Raw genomic sequence first — 22,974 nt, 5'->3', positions numbered from 1 at the left:
GATCCGTAGAAATACATACTATGTTAATCACATAGACACTATTGCTCTTCATTCCTTTTTTCTGGAAGGAATCACTTCCCACACATTGTCTTAGACGTGACCTTTCTCTCGATAGATGTGTAATTTGTAAGAGCCGAACCTCCAAAGCACAGAAATCAAGTAAATAATATTAGGCCAAAGGGGACAGGGTGAATGGATTGACTACAAACAGTTAGGGGTTACAGAAGCCCCGAGTTATGGAATCTTCCAAGTATTCACATTCTAGCCTCCTCAAGACAATCCAAATACCAGTTCCTTTGTAGACTCTAGGGGAGGCACATTTCAGCTGCATGCAAAACAAACAAACAAACAAAAAGAATCGCCTAACACATTTGCCATCTGCAGAAAGGACTCCCTCCCTCTCAACATGGCGAGCTCCCTGGGGGTCCATCCGAGGCTGGACAGACACCCATAGATCTGGCCTCTGAATGAACCCCCAGGATGCTGTGTTAACTCCCCAGGAGAACCGAGGCTGTGTACCAATAGGAAGTTTGATGGGGACGGTATACGCTGCTTTTGAGATTTGTGCGTCTCAACTAAAATCATCAGAAGCCATCTTAACTTTGTATTTTTTTTTTTTTTGCAAATGTATTCCTATGGCCCCACTGAAAATTTACTACTATGGCATCTGCCAGCCAGGTTTGTAGGTTGAAGACATAGCTAGTGAAGAATGCAACCTATGAAAGGGTGCAGAGAGAAGAACGAAGATGAACAGAGCTGCTCGGGTTGGAGGGAAGTGCCAAGCCCCAGGCAGAAGGCTCACTGGGCTGTGCCATCCTAACACTGGCTGGACTTCGCCCCGTTCCCTGTGGTATTAGTTACAATGGCCAGAAAATGGATACAGCCTAAGTGTCCACTGATTATCGATGAATGAATAGATGGAGATATGTGTGGGCATATGCATGTACAGTCTGACTCACTATTTCTTCAGGCATTAAGAGGTAGCATTTGTTTTATTATTCTAAAACACATTTTTTTTAATTTTCCATAAACAAAATTTCAGCATATCATTCAATCACGTGTTCATTTAACAAACATGATTGACACATCCATCCTGGCTGTGGACTTCTGGTCAAGACGACAGAGGGCATAATGCTGTGCCCACCTCCTCCCACAACCACGTCAAAATTACAGCCGAACTATGGAACAACCAGCATAGACATGCCGCCTGGAGACTAGCTAAACGGAAGTCCTGTAACTAAGGATATAAAGAAGAAGCTGCGTGAACACAGGTAGGAGGGGTGGACATGTGGAGCGGGCATGTCCCACACCCACAGTATGAGGGTTAAGAAACAGGAGGGATATTTTGGCTTGAGAAGTCCCCATGAGGAGCAACAGGTCCCAGCCCCACACCCAGCTCCCCGCCCAGGGCACCGGAGCCAGAAAGAGCATCCCCATTGCACCTGGCTGTAAAAACCAGCTGGGACTGTGGCTAATCGAGAGGGAGGGCTTCTGGAGACCTAGGGGCCGCAACTCTTAAGGAGCCCGCACACAGCCTCACCGGCCCACAGGCTCCGGGCTCTGAGCGCCAGTGAGCTGCAGCAGTTTGACAGCACCAGGGACTTACAGGGAGGAACTAAACTGACTCCACCACTGAAATGTTGGAGAATTCTCTCCAGCAGGTGGCAGCCAAGACTGACTAAAACACAGAGTCTCACCCTCGCTGCCCCAACCACAAACTGTGAAGAGCTCTAGGATCCAGTTGCAGCTGTGATCTTTTCAGGGCAGAGACTGCTTATTCCTCTCTCGTTTCCCTTTCTCCTCAGTGGTTGGTCCCCACGTGCTTCTTCAGTGTCTTCTCTCACTATTTACTCCTATGACTCATTTATCTGGCCAACTCCCTGTGGTTCCTTTTTCGTCTCCCAGTCTCTCTCTCTCTCTCTCTCTCTCTCTCTTTATCTCTCTCAATCTCTCTCCCTTTTTCCCTGATGCCCCCAAGCCATCTTTGCTTAAATTGCAAGAATCAGTTTTTTTGTGGAATGCAACCTAGAACCCTGCCTGATATTGACAGGAACTAAAATATGCCTTCAATGTTTAACACGGCATCTGGGATGTAGTCAGCACCAATTCATAAGGAGTGACTATTAAATTTTAGACGTAGAAACCAAACAAATGCCCCAGCGGTAGGATTTGAGACTCCTGGTATTGGACTTCCCTATTTTTTCTAAGCTACTCAAGGATGGGATGCAAACACCCCTCCCCCACCCCACAGTGACTTTCTGAGCCTTGGCCTCTCTATTCACAGGGAAAGGTAGACTAAAATTTTGGTTGCCAATAATTCAGACTAAGAACAAGGTTTAAGCAGTAAAGCAGAGTGGATCAAAGAGGCAGACAACAGGAAGGAGCTTCATCTGAGCAGAGAAAGCTGTCCCCAGGCTGTGGGGGTGGACTGTGTGAATGAGGGGGTCAGAGAGGACAGTGGGCTCCTTCTCCAGAGAGAGGATGCTGATCCAGCCACCAAAGATTCCTCTCTCCAGTGTGGAGAGCTCCCAGGCTTCAGGGAGAGGTGTAGATAGGGCCAACAGTCACCGTGGTGACCTGCAGACAGGGACAGAAAGCCAGGGGGTCTCCACTCTATAAGGCCCAGAGCCTTGGAGAACCCTTAGAAGGGCACATTGAATTTGCTGGCAGCCTAGAGAAATCAATGTTTAGCATCAAAATTAGAACAACTTCTAATGTTGACATTTCTCACATATCTGAGTGAATGAACCTAGATTCACATGGGCCACAATTATTAGAAAAATTGAAAGCACTCAGGGGAGGTTTCTGAATTTATTCCACTTCTGACTGAGCTGCAGGTCGGACGGCTGAAGCAGGGTGCAGCCAAGAGGAGGGCCCCAAGAAGGGATTTGTAATGGGGTCTAGAACTCAAGGTGTCCAGGAAATATTAGAAAATATATATAGGATGTCCTCACCCCCACAAGCCTGAGCCGGGGGGATGGGACACATGGAACGAGCCATTCAGAGCTGTTTTGTATAGCAACAACTTTGCAGCTAACCCCTGGCATGGTCATTTAACGCATCTATAACCTTTAACTGGTTTCATGGATGTGTTAAATAGCTGTGCCCATGCTTTGAGCCAGGGGGATGGGAGCGAATTCCACCCAAGATGGGACTGGGAAGCAACTCCCCCTGGTTACAGGGCCTGCGTGAGAGCTTGGAGATGATTGGCTCCATGCCATGGGGCCACACCTGCCCAGACTTACTATGGCAGCCCAGTAAAGCTGGAAGAATACAGGGATGCTGGCAGGTGTAACTGACTGTAGGAGGAGTTGGAAATGGGGCTGCAAAGGAAGATGGGCTCTGGGATTTAAACCTAGGCGCCGCAGCCATAGAAAGAGAGGACCATGAGGTTCTGAGGGGAAAAAGGAGGACCACGTGGTTCTGAAGGAGAGTAGAGAGGACCACGAGGTTTTGGAGTGCTTCTTTTTGCCGCATGGCTTAGGCAGCAGGAGAGACTTTGCCGGGAAGAAAAGGGGAGAAAGGACTCTTGCTGGTGGGCCATGAGAAGGTGCCACATGGCTTTGGATTAACTGGAGATTGCAGCGGCCACACAGCTGATGGTGCTGGGAGTCCGAATCACGGACCTCTACTTCTTTTCCTGAGATACGGTACCCTGGACTGGGCGCAGGGAGAGGGAAGGACTGTGCATCTGTGGGTATTCTAGAGGACTTTAGTATCTTATTGAAGACATTAAGTCATTACTCTAAGTCTGTGTAACATTTAAATAAATAATTCCTTTCCTTTTCACCAGTCTCTGGCATTGAGAGACATCTTTCCTTTGGCAGCGGGCATTTTGAACCTAGCAGGTGTATGTGTGGGGGGGAACCTCCAGAGACAGAAAGGGGGAGATCCTTTCTGTAATAATTTATCGTGAACCACCCCCCCCGCCTGCTCTGTAACACGGCTAGTCTCTGGGTTTGATCAGGAAGCAGAGGGCTTCGTGTGCAGAAGCCAGGAGCGGTGATGCTGTGCTCGGCCTGCAGAGGACGACGCCTCTCCTGGCTCAAGGTCAGGAGCAGAGCTCAGGCACACTTCTCCTGCGGTGCTCAGCATTCTCTTCACGATGCAGGATGCTCCCAGAACAAAAGGCGCTTTCTCCTCTCTTTGCCTCTAATGATTTACTACCCCAGAGGTCAAAGAATCAAAGAAATTGAGACCTCCTTTTTCAACTTTTAAATTAAAACCTACAAAAACAGGACATGGAATTGTATCAATATAGTATAAGACAAAGGGAAATTGTATAATTCCTCTTAATATATTAAAAGAAACTGTCAGCATGGAAGAAGGCAGCCTCCTTAATCCAACCCTTTGCTTGCTGGAGAGAGGAAGTAAAGAGTATGCCTGCCAGGAAGTGAACAATGAAAGTATCCTCCGGATAATTTTCTGTGGATAGCCCCATGTACAGAACGGACCTCTGAACACACCCTTAAGTGTGAGAAGGAAGATGTCTAAAGGGAATGACAAGGGCATGACCAGACTGTACCCAAAGGAGGGGACAGGTGTACCCCCAAGCCCTGCTCAGCATGCCGTGGCAGAACGTCCCTGGAGCTGGGCCTGGAGGTCCCCTGACCACCCGTCTGGCTTGTGGCGTGGCCATGGAGGTGCCTTGGTGAAGGCCGGCTGGGAGCCCTGGGATGGGAGCCTGAGGAGCTGCTGCTGGCGACACCCAGGACTCGGGCCAGGTTTGCAGCCAGCACCCATTCCAACTGGCCGGTGGCCTCACCCTTCCCAGGCCCTAACACTGCATCCCCCAGGGGAGTCACACAGAACCCAGTTTCCGGAGACACAGCCAAGTCTCCCGGGAGGCAGAGAGCAGAGGGCAAGTGCCCTCTGGCTGCCTGATGGCACCCCCTGCAGAGGTGCTGTCAGCAATGGCGAGGCAAAAAGATAATAGAGCCGGTAACGGAGAAAGATGGCGAGTCGCCTTTGCAAAAGTGAAGGCGCAGTGTTTCAGGGAAAAGAGAAGGAAAGACCCAAGAGGCTGCAGAGAAAGAGTTGGCCAGGGTGCGTGACAGGGAGAACCCTGTTTCTCAAAGACGACAGCCATTACTAGAGTCACAATCACCCAGGGCCACCTGCTAAAAACAGAAGATTTCTGGACCCTACCCCAGAAACACAAGTCCAGAATGTGGGGCGGGGGGGGGGGCTGTGGATCCAGGGGACTCTGCGTTTGTAACTAGACTCCCAGGCCATTCTTGGGAAAGAAAGAGTAGATGAGGAGGAAGGTGGTGGGACCAGTTTTCATCCTCTGCTGAGCTGGGAGCACCGTGGCGCATGGGAGGAAGGCTCGGCGCACCTGGAAAGACACGGTCTGAAGGAGGGAGGGGACGGTCAGAATGAGAGAGGGAGACGGAGGATGAACCTGAGTTTCCAGATAAAATACAGGCCGGTAGTGACACCGGGCGGGGCATGTTGGTTGGCACGTGCGACCTCAGAATACATTCTTATTTTGGAAGAGATCAGTGGAGAGGGACAGACAGACAGACACAGGGGTTAACAACACAAATAGGTGGGTAGAAGTTCCTAGAGAAACTGGAAGAATCGGATTTAGTGCGCAGTGGGAGAGATTCTAGTGAGAAACGTGAAACCCTTCTCCGACAGCAGGGGAAAGCCAGAGGGTGGAGGGAGAGCGCCCCCGTCTGGTGAGCAGAGACCACAGAGAATGAATGTTTATTGCAGTGACCCTAGTCTTGTTCCTCCACTGGGCGCTGGCTGCCTGGGCAGCGGATGGCTGGCCCATTTCTCAGACCCAGAACAGCCAGGCTGTAACCTGATACCCTGCCTCCTTACAGTGCTCAGGGGTCGGGCCATCGGTGCTGGACACGCTGACCAAGCAGAACTTGCACACTGTCTCTAGCAGTCGGGAAGAAGGAAGCAGACAGGTATTGGGTGACCAGGAGAGAAGGCTGAGGCAGACAACCGTGCTGCCCGGCTGGTCCGCTTCCTCACACGCTTACTTCCCAGGGCCCTGGCAGTTCACTGTGGTTACATCACATCTAGCTCACCGGGTGTGAGCAGAAGGGATGGGGTCAATGCCAAGCCCAGGCCGTGGACAGGCCCTCACTTCTGCTGCTGGGAGGTCTGAGGAACAGGGTGTGTGGGGGGAATCATTCCAAGTGTGGGAAATGTGGCTCAGCCCCCACTCGGAAAAGCCAGTGGGGAGCGAGGTTTGTGGGCAGGACCCACGTCCATGGATAGGTTCTCCAGTGGGAAATCAGGCCTGCATTGTACCTAGATTACTATGAGACTTGCTCTTGCTAGAACTCCCTCACCCTGAGGCAGCAAATGTTTACTAAGTATCTTCATCTTCCTAAAATCTGTGCTAAACCACCCAAGTATGGAGGGTTGAGCTGTAACATCCTTCTCTTTGAAGTAATTAGCAGTATTCTGTCCTTTGTTGTCCTTAAGAGGTAATCACCTGTGGTGAACCTGTGCATGGTAAATGAGGATCGCCCTCTGTGTAATGTGCCCAGAAAAACAATAAAAGCCTATCCAGGTGGGAGTTGGCTCTCTCTAGCCCTCTCACGCTCTCTCACTTAGAGAGTGGCCATGCCATCCCTTTTTCTCCACAGGATTTCTGTAGTCCGTGTGTATTTGTATATTACGGCCACAACAGCAGATCCTGCGGGCCGGGATCCGAGTCAGGTGTGTTTTACAGATAATGGGTCCCTGAGCACATGGGCAGAATGCCCTGCGGGCCGGCACTGGACATACGGTGTGAGTGACCAGTCAGCCTGCGGTTTCACATCTCTGAGGCCTGAGGAGTTTTTCCAGCACCACTGACCCTATCTCAGCCTGTCCCACCCCCTCTGCAGTCTTCCTTTTCCCCTTGACTAGGGTCCCACTGCACCCCTCTTTCACAGATGGCCCTTTACGTACAAACACGCCAACATTTAGGACCCAAAGAAGTTGCAGAACAATACTGCACTCATTGTAAGTCACTACCCACCACGTGATAGACAAATTCCCCCAATCGCATTACGATAGCTTCAGCTCAGAGTGGTGAGAAAACGTCCAGTGGGGAGAGTCGGTGGCTCCTCTCGGGCTTCAGGGCCAGTCATCCGGGAACCTCACGCATGCTCCACGCACGTCATTTCTTTTGATGTAGCAGGGGGCCCACACTCTCCCCTGTCCCACAGGAACTCGGGCATCCGTTAGTGTGTGATGCCACTGAGTTCTCTGTGTCCCCGAATGCTCACACCCCTTGACTGCCCCCTCCTGTGACGAGAATGACAGGCCACCCAGCCCTGTTCGATGGGCTCCAAACATCCGGAGGTAGGCTGAGCTGTGTCAGAGGTCTTTTTCTGCGTGGGCAACGTTAGGGTGGACAATGTTATAGGACGTGCATGACCCTATGTTTGGGGTGGGGGACGAAAGGAGGCCCGCGCTGGCGCTGGGCATGTAAGATACCGGTTCTCTGATGTCCCAAATCTCAGACTGCTTTGCGATTCATTTGACTATTTGCCTTCACCAGAGACGGCCCGGTCTCCGACACTAATTAGAACCTTACAGTAAAAAGGAACACTGTGCTGGCGCTAGAGTGCGATCTAGCTTATTAATGAAGAATAGGAGTAAAGGTCAGTTTTGAAGCTGCAAATAGGATTTTAATTACTATTCCATTAGTATTTTAATTAGGACCTGCAAATTAGTATTGAGCGGAAGAGGAAGAAGTGAAAGTAAATACATATGAAAAGGGGTGAGCGTGGGAGGGGCATGCCAGGAGCGAGGAGGGTACGGGGGAGCAGCAGCGGCATCACGCCTGTGGGGGTGCACGTGGTGGGAGTCGGCAGGGAGGAGAGCTCTCAGCTAGCTACTCACCCGTCACTGTGTGAGGAGCAGGCAGCCCCCGCGGGAATTATTTCTGTACAGCATCTCACTCAGTCTCCCCATTAACTGATACGGGGGTGATGCGGCCTGTCCGCTTTTCACACACCCACGCACAACACTGACACTTAGATGGATTTATGGAGCTAAGAGGTGGCTAAATTGGAAAAAGTCAAGACTTCCCTACTTCAAACCTCAAGTTCTTTTCTTCAGCACCTGACAAATCTCACCTGCTGCGAGTCCGGGATTTGAACCGGCATTCGTTTTCCCCTGTGACACAGAGCCCACACTGCGCTCTCCTCCCGGCCAAGAGCCTGCATCTCCCCGATTCTCTGGGGGAGGAATTACACGATCGCACCGTGAAAAGGGAAATACCCCCCACTTCCAGCTACACACGCCTGGGTGTTGAGTTTCACCAAAATTGTGTCCTACCAGGTGAAGCTGCTGAACCGCCACAAAATTTCAGCAAACCCTCATCCAAACCACTTGGATAAAGGGCTTAGAGTTTTGAGTAATCTGCTACGTCAGACCCTGAGGGGACAAACTCCTGACTCTTTTCTGACCACACAGACTCGCAGACTCAGCCTGTCCCATTCAGAGGGGATGTGTCTGTCATTACTCAGCATAACTACCTTGGAGCCCCCATTCTAGCAGATACGGCCCCTGCATCCCCACTGGCCACCCTCCACCCCCACCCCTCAGTTAACTAGTCAGCGAATTTCTCTTGCCTGGAAAGCAAGTAAATAAACTTGGGCGTGGTTTGGTTTATCTTTAAAGCTCCACTGGATTTTGCTTTTCTTCTGTGACTACCCTTCCCCACCTGGATAGGGAGACAGGCTTCCAGAATGTTCGCTGGCCCCTGAACCGGCAGCTGTCTGCAGCGGTCAGGAGTCCTGGATCTCGCTGTCTTCTTTTCGTTTCTTTGCCGGGGTTCTCCGTCAGGAGGGTATTACCCTTCTGGCTGTTGTATGTGAACATTTTCTATTTGTCATTTTGTTTTGGAGTATGTTTCCGATGTTTGTTATTCATATAACAAATTTAAATTTTTTGATATATAAAAAAAATCCTGCATCTCCAATGTACATTGTATGCTGATGGCACATGTCCCAGGCAATTCAGGAGACATGAAGCACAAGACTCTACGATGCTGGCCTTCCATCAACCAGAAGAAACTGAACTCCAACTAACTCCCAGGGTGGAAGCTGATGCTTTGACTAGGATTATATTAACACTAGTGGACTCCTTAGGAATAACTTTTTCTGTACTATTGGGTTAGCCAGAAAGTCTGTTTAGTTTTTTTCTGTAAAATAAAAGACACATTTTTTTTTATTTTCACCAACAACTTTATTGATTTGGACATTTTGAGTATGTCAGCTATCTCCTGCTATTGGCTGCTAGTGGGTGGAGGCCAGGGGTGCTGCTAAACATCTCCCAATGCAGAAGACAGCCCCACAGCAAAGAATTATTTGGCCAAAATGTCAATAGGACCAAGAAACTTGGCAAACGACTTATGACACATTTCATCAGTCATAGCACCTTCTCCATACACTGAGAAAATCTTTTTGGCATTTCATTTGCCTTTTTACCTTTCTTGAAATAATAAAGCATAGTATGTCAAATATGTTGTGTGTTTTCTTCCATCTTGAGTATTAAAATGGCTACACAAAAATTTACCAACTTTGATAAGTTTTTTTAAATGCATGCTGATATGGCAGCTGTCACAATACAATCTAACAAAACTGTTTCAAATGAAGTTAAAGACAGCTAAACACTACTAAGTAGAGCCATCATATGAAAAATCTAAACACTTTGGCCAAACAATACTACTCTCAGTCATCAGTCACAGAACTCCACCACCTGTGAGACAAAGAGAGAAACTGCTGGCTATGACCTGTTTTAAGGCTGAGATAAGATCCTGGGAGGGGGCAAACCTGCTCAGCATCCTCACGGGTGAACGTAAGGTAGAACAGTAGCAGCCATTCCCGTCCAAGTTTTATTTAGTTTCTTTTGTTCATCATTCTCAAGCTCCTCAAATAGGCAGTTCAGTGCTGCCTTCAGAAAGCAAGATCACACTCTGAGGCAGGACGTTCATGCATTCAGCACCCACTTCAGGGCTCCTCATAGGTTTGAGACTGTAAAATCACAGACCAGATCAATCTCCAAAGGCAAAAGATTTTAAAAAGTCTGTGAGGGGGGACTTCCAGTCAAGATGGCGGCATAGATAGACATGGCTCGCCTCTTCTCACAAATACGTCAAAATTACAACTAAAATATAGAACAACCATCACTCAGAACCATCATAAACTGAGTTGAATGGAAATCTGACAACTGCTGAATTAAAGAAACCACCTCCATCCAGACTGGTAGGAGGGGCATGGATTTGGAACAGACTGCTCCAACACCCATGTGTGGTGGATAAAAATTCGAGAGGGATTATCTCAGAAGCAAGGAGTCCCAGCCTCACACCAGGTCCCCCACCCAGAGTTCCAGGGCCAGGAAGATAAGTCCCCACAACTTCAGGCTGCAAAAACCAATGGGATTGAGTCAGTGGGGAAAAAACTGCTGGAGCACCAAGCAGTTCCTCTTGAAGAACCCACACATGGACTCACTTATTCAGACTCAGTCCCTTTGAGCTCCAGCACTGGGGTAGCACCTTGAAAGGCACCAGCATACTGAGAGAAACTGAAGTGTCTGGCATCAACATGAACAGAGGCCATTGTCCCTTTTCTCAACCCTCCCCACTCAGAGCCACCAAGCTGCAGAACTGGTAAGCTGGTGCCATATTTGAGACTCCACCAACCTGGCTAACATTGTTTGACCTTCCTTGGAGATCCCCAGAGACTCTGTCTAACCCAACTTACAGGCCCACCCAAGCTGCTTTTCTATATGAATGGCTGGGCTTGGCTCATGCCACACAACTTTCTAAATCCTCTCAAATAAGCAACAGCTGGCCTCATTGAGCCCCAGGCTTAGAGTCACAGCTTGGCTTCACCTGGGAATCTCCAAGCCCAGCACAACTAGCAACTATCTCAGATTGCTTTACAGCTCAGGCAGGGTGCCCCAGGCAAAACACCAGTGGGGGCTGACCTTGGCCTGCACCACCCAGGAAACCCAGTGCACCCAGTGCACCCAGAGCAGAGCTACAGACCATGTGGGAGCACCACCACCCTCCCCCTGCACAGCTGATCCTCCACGGAGGGCGGACACTGGTGGTCAGTGGTCACAGCCAGTCCTTGCAGCTGAATGGCCTGGGTAAATCCCTCCCATTGACTTGCCAACAGCAACCAAGGCTCAATCACAGGAGGAGGGTGTAGTCAGCCCATACAAAGGGCGCACCTTGGGTACCCAGCTTGGGTGATAGGGGAGGAAGTGCCACTGATCCCTACAGGACACCTACTACATTAGGCCACACTCCCAAGACACAGAGTCAAAGCAGCTCCACCTAATACATAGAAACAAACACAGGGATGCTGACAAAATGAGCAAAGAAACATGGCCCAAATGAAAGAACAGATCAAAACTCCAGAGAAAGAGCTAAATGAAATGGAGATAAGCAATCTATCAGATGCTGAGTTCAAAACACTGGTTATAAGATGCTCAAGGAACTTAGTGAGGACCTCAGCAGCATAAAAAAGACCCAGTCAGAAACAAAGGATACTCTAATCGAAATAAACAATTTATAGGGAAACAACAGTAGAGTGGATGAGGCCGAGAATCAAATCAATGATTTGGAACATAAGGAAGCAAAAACCAACCAATGAGAACAAGAAGAAGAAAAAAAGAATCCAAAAAAATGAGGAGCATATAAGCAGCCTTCAGGATTCTTCAAGAGGTCCAACATTTGCATCATAGGAGTGCCAGAAGGAAAAGAGAAAGAGCAAGAAATTGGAAATCTATCTGAAAAAAATAATGAAAGAAAACTTCCCTAATTTCATGAAGGAAATAGAGGAATATTGGGTCCCAATTACGATGGATGCAAAGAGGCCCACTCCAAAACATATTATAATTAAAAGACAAAGATCAAAGATAAAGAGGATTTTTTTTAATTTTTATTGTTATTCAATTACAGTTGTATGCCTTAAGAGAGGATCTTAAAAGCAGCAAGAGAAAATAAGTTAGTTACCTACAGGGGAGTTCCCATAAGACTGTCAGCTGATTTCTCAAAAAAAAAAACTTTGCATGCAAGAAGGGATTGGCAAGAAATACTGAAAGTCAGGAAAAGCAGGGACCTACAGACAAGATTGCTCTACGCAGCAAAGCTATCATTTAGAATCAAAGGGCAGATAAAGAGCTTCCCAGACAAGAAAAAACTAAAGGAGTTCATCATCACTAAACCATTATTATATGAAATGTTAAAGGGACTTATTTAAGAAAAAGATGATCAAAATTACGAACAGTAAAATGGCAAAAATACATATCAGCAATTGAATCTAAAAAATAAACTAAGCAAACAAGAACAGAGACAGACTTATGGACACAGCGAGGGTTTTGAGGGTTGCCAGATGGGAGGGGGACAGAGGGGGAGTGGGTAAAGAGGTGAGGGGATTAAGAAATACAAATTGGTAGTTACAAAATAGCCAAAGTACAGTACAGAAAATGGAGTAGCCAAAGAACTTATAGGCATGGCCCATGGACACGAACAATGGTGGGGGGATTGCCTGAGGGAGTGGTGAGAGCTGGGTAGAGGGGGGCAAAGGGGGAAAAATAAGGACAACTATAACAGCATGACCAATGCCATATAATTTTTTAAAAATTGAAAGTAAATAAAAAGAGTCTGTGAAAGGAAAAAAGAGAGTAGTTCTATTTCAAATTTGATTTTTAATTTTGAAAACGTAGAGCTTAAATTTTTTTTTTCCAACAGTGGGTAATAAATGACGGCACTGCAACTCAATAAATTCTGAAGACTGAGCTAACCTAGAACTGCGCTTTCCACAGCGTGTTTGAGGGGAGAAGCACTCCCAGTTACACATGAGCACAGATACGATCGGGTAGAACCCACAAAGAACACAGATCACTGGGAGGAAACGCACCAGTCGGCGAATAACTCATATTGTCATTTGATGGGAAATTGTACTTTTTTCCATTTCTAATCATTCTGTGTTTACCAATAATTTCCTAATAAATTTGCATTTTTATCATAACAGAGATAGAGCTGCTGTTGTACTTTGAAAAAAATTCGCTATAAGTTTCTCTGCTTGCCTGTCTGCAGCCCCGTGAAAGTAGATATAATTTAAATCTAAATGTTTTAAAGTTACCATAACAAAAGGTTAGCAATGCTACTATACAAAAAATATCATTTCTGGGAATTATATCAGGCCAAGTCCAGGAGAAGTGAACTTGGCAGAACACTGGGATCAGTGTTTATTCTCAAATTTTTTATCTGGAGATAATAGGAGAGTCAGATGCGGTTGAATCTTCTCTCGCATTGAGTGCACAGGCTCACGTTTAGCCCTGCGCAACTTCACCCCACGTGCCACAGCACCCACCCCTCCCTGCCCTGCTCCCCAGCTCCTGGCAACGACCAACTTTTGGCCAGTGAACAGTTATTGATGCCCCCTGTGCAACTCACGATGCCAAGAGCTGGAGGATTGTGACACAAATTGGTAGTATCCTCAATGCTTAGGAGTAAGGGTGGGAGCCGCACTAGCTGGGTTCAGGTCCTGCATGTGCCACTTGACCAGGTGGGTGACCTCTGTGAGGCTACTGAAGCTCTCTATGCCGGTTTCTTCCACAAAGCGGGGCTAGTAGACCCTCCTAGGGTTGCTACGAGGCTGTGCTGAGCTGGTGTATGTAAGGCAAGGAGAAAGTGCCTGGTCTGAATACATGGGTGTGAATCCCAGAGGGGGGGCGTCCCACCGGCAGTGCAGGACAAGGAACTCTGGTCAGGTCGTCCTGTGTTCTGTGCGGGAGTGTCAACACTGCATGGTGGGAGGACACGGGAGGGAGCCACTCCTTCCAGCCACAGCGAAGGCTGAGATAGGCTTCCCTGGAAAGGGAATAAATGTTCAGGTTGGGCTTTGAAGCATGAGTGAGACTTTAAAAGGGGAGGATGTTTCATGCAGATCAAACAGGGAGCTCCATGGCCCTGGGGCCTGGGGCTGCAAGGTCATCCTGGGAACCTGAGATCTGACCGAAAGGTGAAAACGAGGGGTTGTGAGGAGACTGAGAGGTGGCAGAGGGGACACAGCCACAGGAGCAGTCCCAGGGAAGGTTGGGGCCAGGTTTGGAGGGGTCCCGAGGGCCACACTGTAATTAGCACTCCAGTTTTCGATGCTGGAGGAGACCAGATTAGAGCAGAAAGAAGAAAGACTGCCTCCCAAACCCAAGCGCATCAGCACAGGGTGGGGTGGGTGGGAAAGAACTTTCTACACCAGAAAACACAAGCAAAGGTGATCGGTTATTATCACGGTGTGATGAAAACCAATAGCAGCAGCAACCATGTCTTAAGCGTGGTCACTGTTCTTGTAAGAAGCAGAAAGCCATCAATTTGGGAGGGGGCACAGGGGTTAGAAGTCGTTAGACTAATTCGTGCCACCACTGGTGCCCTCCCTGCCAGGCCAGTGTCATCCCCGGGCAAGGGCTCCCAATGCCCATCACCGGCAACCTCAAACCACCCTCTTCCAGGATTTCTAAAGGAGGCCGGGGCGGAAACATGGGCGGTTCCCGATGCCTCTCCTGGTGGCTGGCACCATCAGCTTCGTCTCCACGAGAGCCCTCGGTGTTTTTATCTGATCGCCTGGTCATCTGCTTCTTCAGGTTCAGGATGTCCTGGTCCCCGAACATGTGACTTCCCATGCCTCTGCCCTCCCCTGCCTTCCAGGTATCCTCCCTCTTGGTGGTGCCCCGGGGCTGCGACCGCCCCTGTTCGCTGCGATAGTCACTTCCCTACCCAGGGCCTGTTCAGATTTCTGCCCGCCTTTCACAACCAGATTCTTGCCTCTCCAGTCTCAGGGACAACCGTGCCAAGGACCTGTCACCACCTACACCTGGGCGTGGCATTTAGGACAAGAACAAATTACTTTGTGTTTCTGCTTTGAAACTTTTGTCAGTCAGCCACCTTCCTCTGGTTATGTTTCTCGTCAGTGGAAAGAGAGGAAGGACAAAGGATGCTGATGTCACTTTCTTAACCTAATTATGCGGTCGAGTCCACACAGACTGCAAACAATGATTGATTTTATTCTGTAGGAATAAATTCTGTAGGAAATATTCTGTAGGAATGATAGGAATATCATTCAAACACAATATTGGAATAAATGGCTCTTGCTAAGAGGTGTGTAGTGTGGTATCCAGCGAGGTATCCCAAAGGGGTAAACATAAAGAAACCCTCCCCTCTAAACAAGGTTGAGCACATGAACTTGTCTGAAGATCATGAGGATGAAATGTAACCAAACAAGACAGAAATAAATATTCCCAAGTACCCCGAAAATAACACCTCCTTGCCCTCCCGCAAACAGCGGTCTCCCTTCTCGGCTTTTCTCTTGAAGGTGACCTGTCAAAAAGGATTCTTAACAGCAAATATCATAAAATCCCTTCCCAATAAAACACATCGAGACATTTTCCCAAGCCTTCTTAGGCCAAATTCACTTGTCACCATGAAATCAAATTTTTATGGAAACAAACAATAGCATTCATTTACTTTTTTTGAAGTCACACAACAGACAGCCAAGAATAGCAAGAGAAAGACAACTTGAATTTTTTTAATGTCATAGCCCAAGCCCACCAAATTTGATTATTTGTGTTTAAAAACGCCAGCATCTTCAATTCCCTAAGCCCAAGTGGAGCCTCTTCTACGACTAGCCTCTTTGTCGTCCAACGTTCGGTGTGAGGATGCATCCGGTCCACGGGTGACTCGAGTCTGCTTTTCTGACTTCCCCCGGCGGAGGGCAGTCTGACGCCGAGAGCAAATACAAAATGAACGATGGCAGAAAATAACAATTTGGCCTTAATCGAATGCCGTAGGGTAGTCTAAGAAGTGGATTGTGCCCGGCTCCCAGCAGCAGACGCCTCAGTGAAGGGCAAAAGGTCATTTCCTTCCCCACACATCCCCCGCCAGCCACTCCCCACTCTCTTGTCCCCAGGATGGTTTTCATCGACTTGGTTTTTGAAAGTCCATGGCTGTCTCAAAACCTAAGGTCGACAAACATCACCTGAAGGCCTTGTTACAATGGACTCTCGTGAGTCTCTCTCTGGTCCTACCAATGAAAACTTCTGGGACTGGAGCCTGGGAGCCAAGTTTTTAACACATTTCCTAAGAAACAAGAAATGCTATTCATTGGGGGTGGGGGGTGCGGTTAGGAACACTAGGTCAAAAGAGACACTGACACTTGGGCATGGAAAGGTGAGCCCAGGCTTCAGAGGAAAGGGCCCGACATTGGCAGGCCCCTGCCCCAGGCAGGGGGTGCGGCCTGGTCTCACTGCGGGCGGACACCAGCGCAGGGCTGGAGGCAGAGCCACGATGCGGCGGCGCAGTAAGCTGGGCTTTACACCTGGCCGCCTTCCAACAGCCTTCACCTCAAACTCATGGTTCATCCTCTCCGAGAAGGACTCTCCTGTTCCCCCGGCCCCCAGTCCTTGTCCACCAAAGGGTCCTGGCGTTCCCTGCACCAGAGGGTCCTGGCCCTCCCTGCTCCTTACAACCTGTGTACGCAGACTTCTCACTCGGCACCGAGTTGCACAGACGTGGTCCACGGACTCGTGTTACTTTTCTGACCTCCGCTCCACCAGTAAGGGAGTGACTTATGCAGGGTGCCGGCCTGCAGCAGGTGTCCCGTAAATGTTTAGCAACCAGACCACTGTGTTCCATTTGAGACCATGCCGCCGCCCCACGGTCCTGGTTTTTCACACAGAAAGTTCTGGGCCTCTCCTTGCTCACCTGGCCCAGCGCGCTTCACTTCTAGCTGAGAAACTGGCACCCGCTTCTGAACCTCTCGTTTCCCTCTGGGCGTTTATAAGGGTCACTGAAACTTCGATGCCTGAGTGTTTGATTATCTTGTCACAAAGTTAAGCCGTTTACACTTTTTGCTTCAGAAAGAACTAAAGCTCTCACAACTCTTGCAGCTGGAGCCTGTCAAAGGAATTTAAGGCACAAGAAAATGTACCAACAGGTGATTATAACATCAAAACCCGTGGTGTCCAGAGCCTTTGAAATGCTAAAAGCAAAACACCTGACTTCCCTGCTAGACAGCCCCACTCCCCCAGCATCACGCACCTGTTTCAGTCCGGCCAGCACCGCCCACTCAAGGGCAGATGGAAGGAGAGGCAACCTGAAATTATCTTAAAAAGAAGGCAAGAAACATTCCATGAAGGAGCAATCAAAAAATCACCCCGTGAGGTCTCCCTCATGAGACGCCCTTCATTCTTGAAGAATTACACTGTGATGTCAGCTGGGTGGACACATGAGGACGAAACCTGGCCACCTATGCCGCCTTCCGGTTTACTTGTGCCCACGGGCACGTGCACCACCGCGGTAGACTGGCGGGCGCGCGCTTCCTTGCAGCATGGGTGCTCTCAGCTTGTTCTTCATCACGCGAGGTCAGCTACCTGCGCCAAGGGTCTTGCAGGCTCATTGATGTTGACTCTTGGGAAAACTGGAGACAGACCACCCAACATTTGGGGCTCCCCTGCTGAGTGGCTCCAAAAGTCACCTTCCACAGTTCACAGGGAAGGATTCTCTGTGTCCAAGCATCCAGCTACAACCAAGTCCATTACCAAGTCCCTCCCAGGGTGTTGGTGGTTCCGGTCCAGGCCGGTCCCTTGCCGTCAGAGGGCGAGCCTCGCAGACCCCGACAGACAGCTCCAGTCGGCCCGCGTCCCCGCGTGGAGCTCTAAATCCACGAGGGGAGGGAGACGGGAGGGACAGCCCACAGGAGCCTGGCACCTGGGCTCCCGGCTGCGCAGCGGGGGCGGGCCCTGCCCGGGACTGCACCACCCCCTTCTCCCCACCGGGGCCCTCCCAGCCTGCAGCTGCCCCACGAGCCACGATCCCAGGTCGGCCTCTCCAGGCAGCAGGCTGAGGGGCGCAGGCTCGGGCTCCCCCCTCGCCCGTGCGGGCTCCGCACACCTGTCTGCCCTGGGAGGCTTCATTAGGCCGCGCCTGTGCAGCCCGCTGATCTCGCCATAGAGTCCAGGCCATGGAGCCCACCCAGAAGCCCTGTCAGAAACCGCTGGGTGAGCTCGGGGTGCGGGGCCGGGCTGGGGGCACTGGCCACACCGCCTTCCCTGGGAGGCGCTAGGGCTTTGGTAGTCCCAGGGATTCGGCTGGGGTGCGGGGGAGGCCTCCATCGGGTCCCCATTTGGGCTGGAGTCCCAGGGCTCTTCTAGTCTAGGTTCTGTGATAACGTCCATTTACTGAGCACCTACTGTGTACCAGGTTTGCTAGGCTACCAGCTCTCCTAAAGCTCTGTAAAACCAGTCTGCTCTGCCCTGCCCCCTCCCTCTGGAGAGGCCTGTTCCCCCTCCATCGGCCTCAGGTCCCCTGTGTCCCTCAATGGGCCATCTTACTACACCCGCTGGGAGGAAGTCATTCCTGTTACATCTCCTGCGATTTCATTAAAATAACAATTGTACTATTTATTTGGAAATGATGAAGCAGCCCCTTGAGCTGAGGATTTGGGGGTTCTGAGTAAGGGGGGAGGTGGCTGGAACCTGGTAAGCACCTGATGAACCAGGCCTAGCTCAAAGACAGATAAGCTGGGAGGGAGACAGGGGCTTCTGGTGTCAGCTGGCTCACCTTCCCTTCCTTGTGTGAGGGATGGTCTGGGCTGGAGGCCCCTGCACGAGGAGTTTCTGCTTCCCAGGGAAGCGTCAGGCACTGCATGTGTCTGTGAGGGGGGGGCTGGCCGGGGCAGAGTGAGTTCCGTGGGAGGAGCTGGGAGGGGGTTGCTCCTATGAAGTCCTGGGCCTCCCTTGCCTGGGCTTCCAGAGGCCATCCAACCATGCCTCATCCCTACTCTAGGCCTTAAGGTCTGTATCTGGGGCAGGAACAAAATCCCGTCTTAGAAGCAGAATCTCAACCTCTCCCTCTTCCCAGCCTACCCCACCCCCAACATGTGTCACTTAGAGACGCCTGAACGGATGCCTGTCCAAACTCACAGTGCAGGGGTCTGGGCAAATAGCAGGGAACTCACAGGAAGTACCCCCCCATTAGGATCGCCCTTCTACCATTCATATACATGAGGCGAAGCCCTGGAGAGCTGCACAGATTTGCTAGCATTTTCCAAAGCAGTGGGGTTAGCTAAGATGATCCTCACAATGCCAGGCGAGGAGGGTTGTACCCATTCTGTATGCGGGCAACTCAGAGCTTACATGGGAAGCAGCAAACCCCCTTTGTCCAGACTCTTCTGTCCCCCCAGTGCTAAGGTCAGTGGGTGCTGGCTCCCCACAGGCCCGGAAGGTGGAGGCAAGCCCCAGGCTGCTGGGTCAGAGAAGGAAGGCCCACTGCCGTTGCTGAGCTCAGCGCCCCACACTCAGGGTGTCCCGAGTGGGGAGCTGCCCTCCTCCTGCGCTGTCTCCGGGGAGAAGCCGCTGTCATCGGAGGCCCCTGGAGTGCTACGCGGGGCCGATGCTGCTGGGGGTTCCAAGGCTGTCCACAGAGAGAGGGCCCAGCCTCAGGGAGAAGGGGGCCCTCTCCCTAGGAGAGAGGCCAAGGCCGGGAAGAGGCCCCTCTCTCCAGGCCCCGGGAACCAGAAGTCGTCTACTGCCAGCAGTCCAGCCTCACCGTCACCTCCCTCGACCCAGACCCCACACAACCCAGTGCCTTGTGGGTCAGGCCGGGGGTCCTGCCACCTGGCCAACCTCCTCAGCACATTGGCCCAGAACAGCCAGAACACAGATCCGAAGAGGCCCCCAGAAGTGACCTGCCAAGCTCGGAAAAAGACTCGAACCCTCTACCGCTCAGGTGAGTCCCAGAAGGTGAGTGGAAGGCTGAGGTCTGGTGCCTTCTCTGGGAAAGGTGCGCTCAACAGAGAACATGGTCCCCAGAGACTGCGCACCACCTAGTCCTGGTCCTACCTCCACCTGGGCAGGGCCATGGTCTCCCCCAGGGGAAGGCTGGGCTGTCTCACCACAAAGTGCAATTGGAAACAGGTTAGAATGGTCGGGAAACACCAGCCAGTTCCCACCCACAAAGCCCAAGAGAGAGAAGGCCCTCGCCTGGTGGGAAACTTAGTTCCAAGGCTCTGGGTACGGCCCCTGGGCTGGGGACTGTGGTCTCATCTGGAAGGCATCTGTCTTTCTCCTTTCCTGCCACCTCCCTGGTGTCTGTCTCCATGTGAGTTCCTCCTTCTTCCAGACCAGCTGGAGGAGCTGGAAAGGCTATTCCAAGCAGACCACTACCCCGACAGTGACAAGCGCCGGGAGATTGCCCAGACAGTGGGGGTCACCCCCCAGCGCATCATGGTAAAAGGGGCCGGCCAGTGGTGGAGGGGAGGCCTGGTGAAGGGGACTCTGCCACCTGGGCCTTGGAAGAGCAGGGCACATGCTCAGCACCTCCTGACTTGGGGTGAAGTTAGATCTCATTAGGGCTGTGTTCTTGCCAGTTTCCACATGGCTACAGCCTCAGATCACTAGGAGAGGACAGTGCGTCCGAGGCTACCTCCAGGAACCTTTTTTAAAACCAGCCCGTGAGAGGAAGGCATATACCTGCAGTAAAGTGGTGGTGTAGCTCGTCAGGGGACTGGCAGGACCTGCCTCAGCCTCTTCCCCCTTTCCCAAGCCCTTCAGGTGTCTCTCCCTACAGGTGTGGTTCCAGAATCGCAGGGCCAAGTGGCGGAAAGTGGAGAAACTGAATGGGAAGGAGAACAAGAACTGCCCTACAGTCCCCGCCCCCGCCCTGGCCCCCGCCCCAGCCAGCAGTCAGTGCAGGTGAGAGCTGCTGCTCTTCCCGGGTCACCCTGATGTAGGAAGAGGAGTCCAAGTGGGGGTCCCGGGGTCTGGAGGCCAGGCGTGAGGCTGGGGCTGCTGGTTAATATTTAGAGGGTAGGGTGGGCTGCATGGGCTGGGGACCATGCCAGTGCCTCAGAGGGAGGCAGAGCTTGGGGCGCTGGTGCCCCTTCCCGGCCCCGAGGTCGCGTCTGCACCAGAGACCACTCACACTACAACCTTCCTCCTGTCCGCCCCCAGCGCCGGCACTGAGCTGCCACCTGCTGCGCCCATGGACACGCAGCTGGGCACCTTCCCTCAGGAGCCCCCTCTGGACACTCTCCCAGGTAAGCAAGCCACCTTCCGAGGGTCGTCAGGGGGCAAGTGCCCGTTAGGAAGACAGTGAAGACAGAGGGCCCGTCTTGACATACCGGGAGTGGGCCACAGGTCTCCGCTGTTGTGGGCCAGCAGGCCTGTGCAGGGGGCTTGGGAGTTGTCCACACCCGCTGCCCGGCAGCCCCACACCTGCCCCCCCCCATTTCCTCACCGACACAGCCCCTCTGCCCTCTGTTCCTAGAGCCCCCCATGCTGCTGACATCTGACCAGACTCTGGCCCCAGCCCCCCAGACTGAGGGTACTCAGAGGGTGGCAGCCACCCCTCCCCTCTTCAGCCCCCCACCTGTGCGGAGAGCCAGCCTTCCCTTCCCCTTCGGCCCCGTCCACACCCCCCAACTGCCGCCCCTGCTGATGGATGCTCTTGGCAGTGACACCAGCCACAAGGATGGCTTCTGTGGGTCCTGGGGGACAAGGTATGGAACCTAATGGGAGCATCTCTTGATCAATCTTGGGGAGGGGCTTAGGAGCAAAGATGGGAGCTTGGGAAGGGCCAAGGGTTCGCTGAGGGGATCGAGGAGGAGGATGCCTGGAGAGGGTTAAGAGAAGCTGGGAGCAGGAAGGAGGGGAGAAGAAGTGGCAACTTTGGGGTCATGGAAGTGGGGGGAAGGCACTCGCCCACTGGGTGATAGGAATGAGTCCCCCACCCTCACAGAATGCTCCCCTGTCCCCGCAGTGTCACACCACCCCCTGCCTGCTCATACCTGGAAGAGCTGGAGCCCCAGGACTACCAGCAGGGGCTGTTCCAGGTCTCTCAGGCTCCGCAACCCCAGTTTCCGTACCTGCACCCCCTCACCTTCCCCTCGCCCAGCTCGCTCACACCGCCACTACCGGAAGACCCTTTCTTCCCACTGCCTTATGGGCCCAGCGGGGGTGCCTCGCAGAGCTACTTCCCAGCGCCCCCAGCCGGGCAGGTCCTGCTGCAGTCACCTGCCGGGAACCTAGGTGAGTTGGGGCTGGAAGAGATGGTGCCCTTGGTGACTGAGGAAGGTGAGAAGGGACAGAGAGCCTCATTACAGGAGGGCCAGCCAGGGCCCTCTGGAGCAGAACAAGAGTCAGCAAGAGAGCTGTGGAGGCGGGAAAACTCAAGTTTGCAGGCCAGTTCAGCAGTTTCCGGGACTCTGAAATGGGACCGCTGTCCCCTCACCACAGAGGCACTCAGGGAAGATTAGAAACAGCAGGAGTGGCCGGGCTGGCAGAGTCGATGGTGGCTGATGGGAGGGTTCCCAGGCGCCACATCTTATGACGGCTAACTTCCAGTAGAAGGGGCGGGAAGGCACGTCCAGTTGGTTCCCCGTCTTCTTGCTGCTTGCGTGGGAGGGTCTCAAACCTGAGCCATGGTCTGCTTTGTGTCACTGTTACCAGACCCCAGGACCTCAAGTGAGGGGCACGCCTGGTCCTGCGGGCAGTTCTGGTACCAGCATGTCACCCAGACTGGCCCGGGTCCTGCCCTGTGTTTCTGGGAGGCAGACTCTGTCACAGAGTGTACTGAACTGTGGCTGGTGCCCTAAGTCCGCTCTGATCTTTCCTGTGTCCTCTGACCCCACAGGTACAGTCCCCTGGAGCGACCCTTGCTTGCCAGAACTGCCCTTCCCCAGTCCCTTCTGGCCACAAGCTCTAGGGCAGCCCCCAGGAGGGGACAGCTACTTTCCCGATCTGTTCCTGGCCCCCTGTGCTCAGGCCACCACCCGGCAGCCCTCCCCAGGGCCCAGCCAGCTGCCTGCAGGGGCCAGACCTGGAGTGGGGCCCTCCCTCAGCAGGGCCCCAGAGGACCCTCCCCCACCGCCCTCTGCAGTGGAGCAGCACCTGGCCCTGGAGGAGGGGCGAGAGGAGGACAAGGACAGTCAGGTCCCCTAG

The 22,974-nt window shown here is 52.0% G+C and overlaps 1 protein-coding gene across 1 annotated transcript; it reads left to right on the top strand.

The window, feature by feature from the left end:
- Window positions 1-17,363: 17,363 nt before the first annotated feature.
- Window positions 17,364-22,974, top strand: NOBOX (NOBOX oogenesis homeobox). The gene is made up of 8 exons (XM_053927397.1): window positions 17,364-17,397; window positions 19,250-19,762; window positions 20,156-20,298; window positions 20,579-20,727; window positions 20,986-21,071; window positions 21,302-21,533; window positions 21,794-22,062; window positions 22,667-22,974. Exons 1-8 carry the CDS (start codon window positions 17,364-17,366, stop codon window positions 22,972-22,974), a joined length of 1,734 nt encoding a protein of 577 aa, XP_053783372.1.

Source organism: Desmodus rotundus, chromosome 6 (genome assembly GCF_022682495.2).
Source record: "Desmodus rotundus isolate HL8 chromosome 6, HLdesRot8A.1, whole genome shotgun sequence".
NCBI classification, from domain to species: domain Eukaryota; kingdom Metazoa; phylum Chordata; class Mammalia; order Chiroptera; family Phyllostomidae; genus Desmodus; species Desmodus rotundus.
The sequence above is the reverse complement of the archived record's forward strand: the minus strand, read 5'-3'. Positions and strand labels throughout refer to the sequence as shown.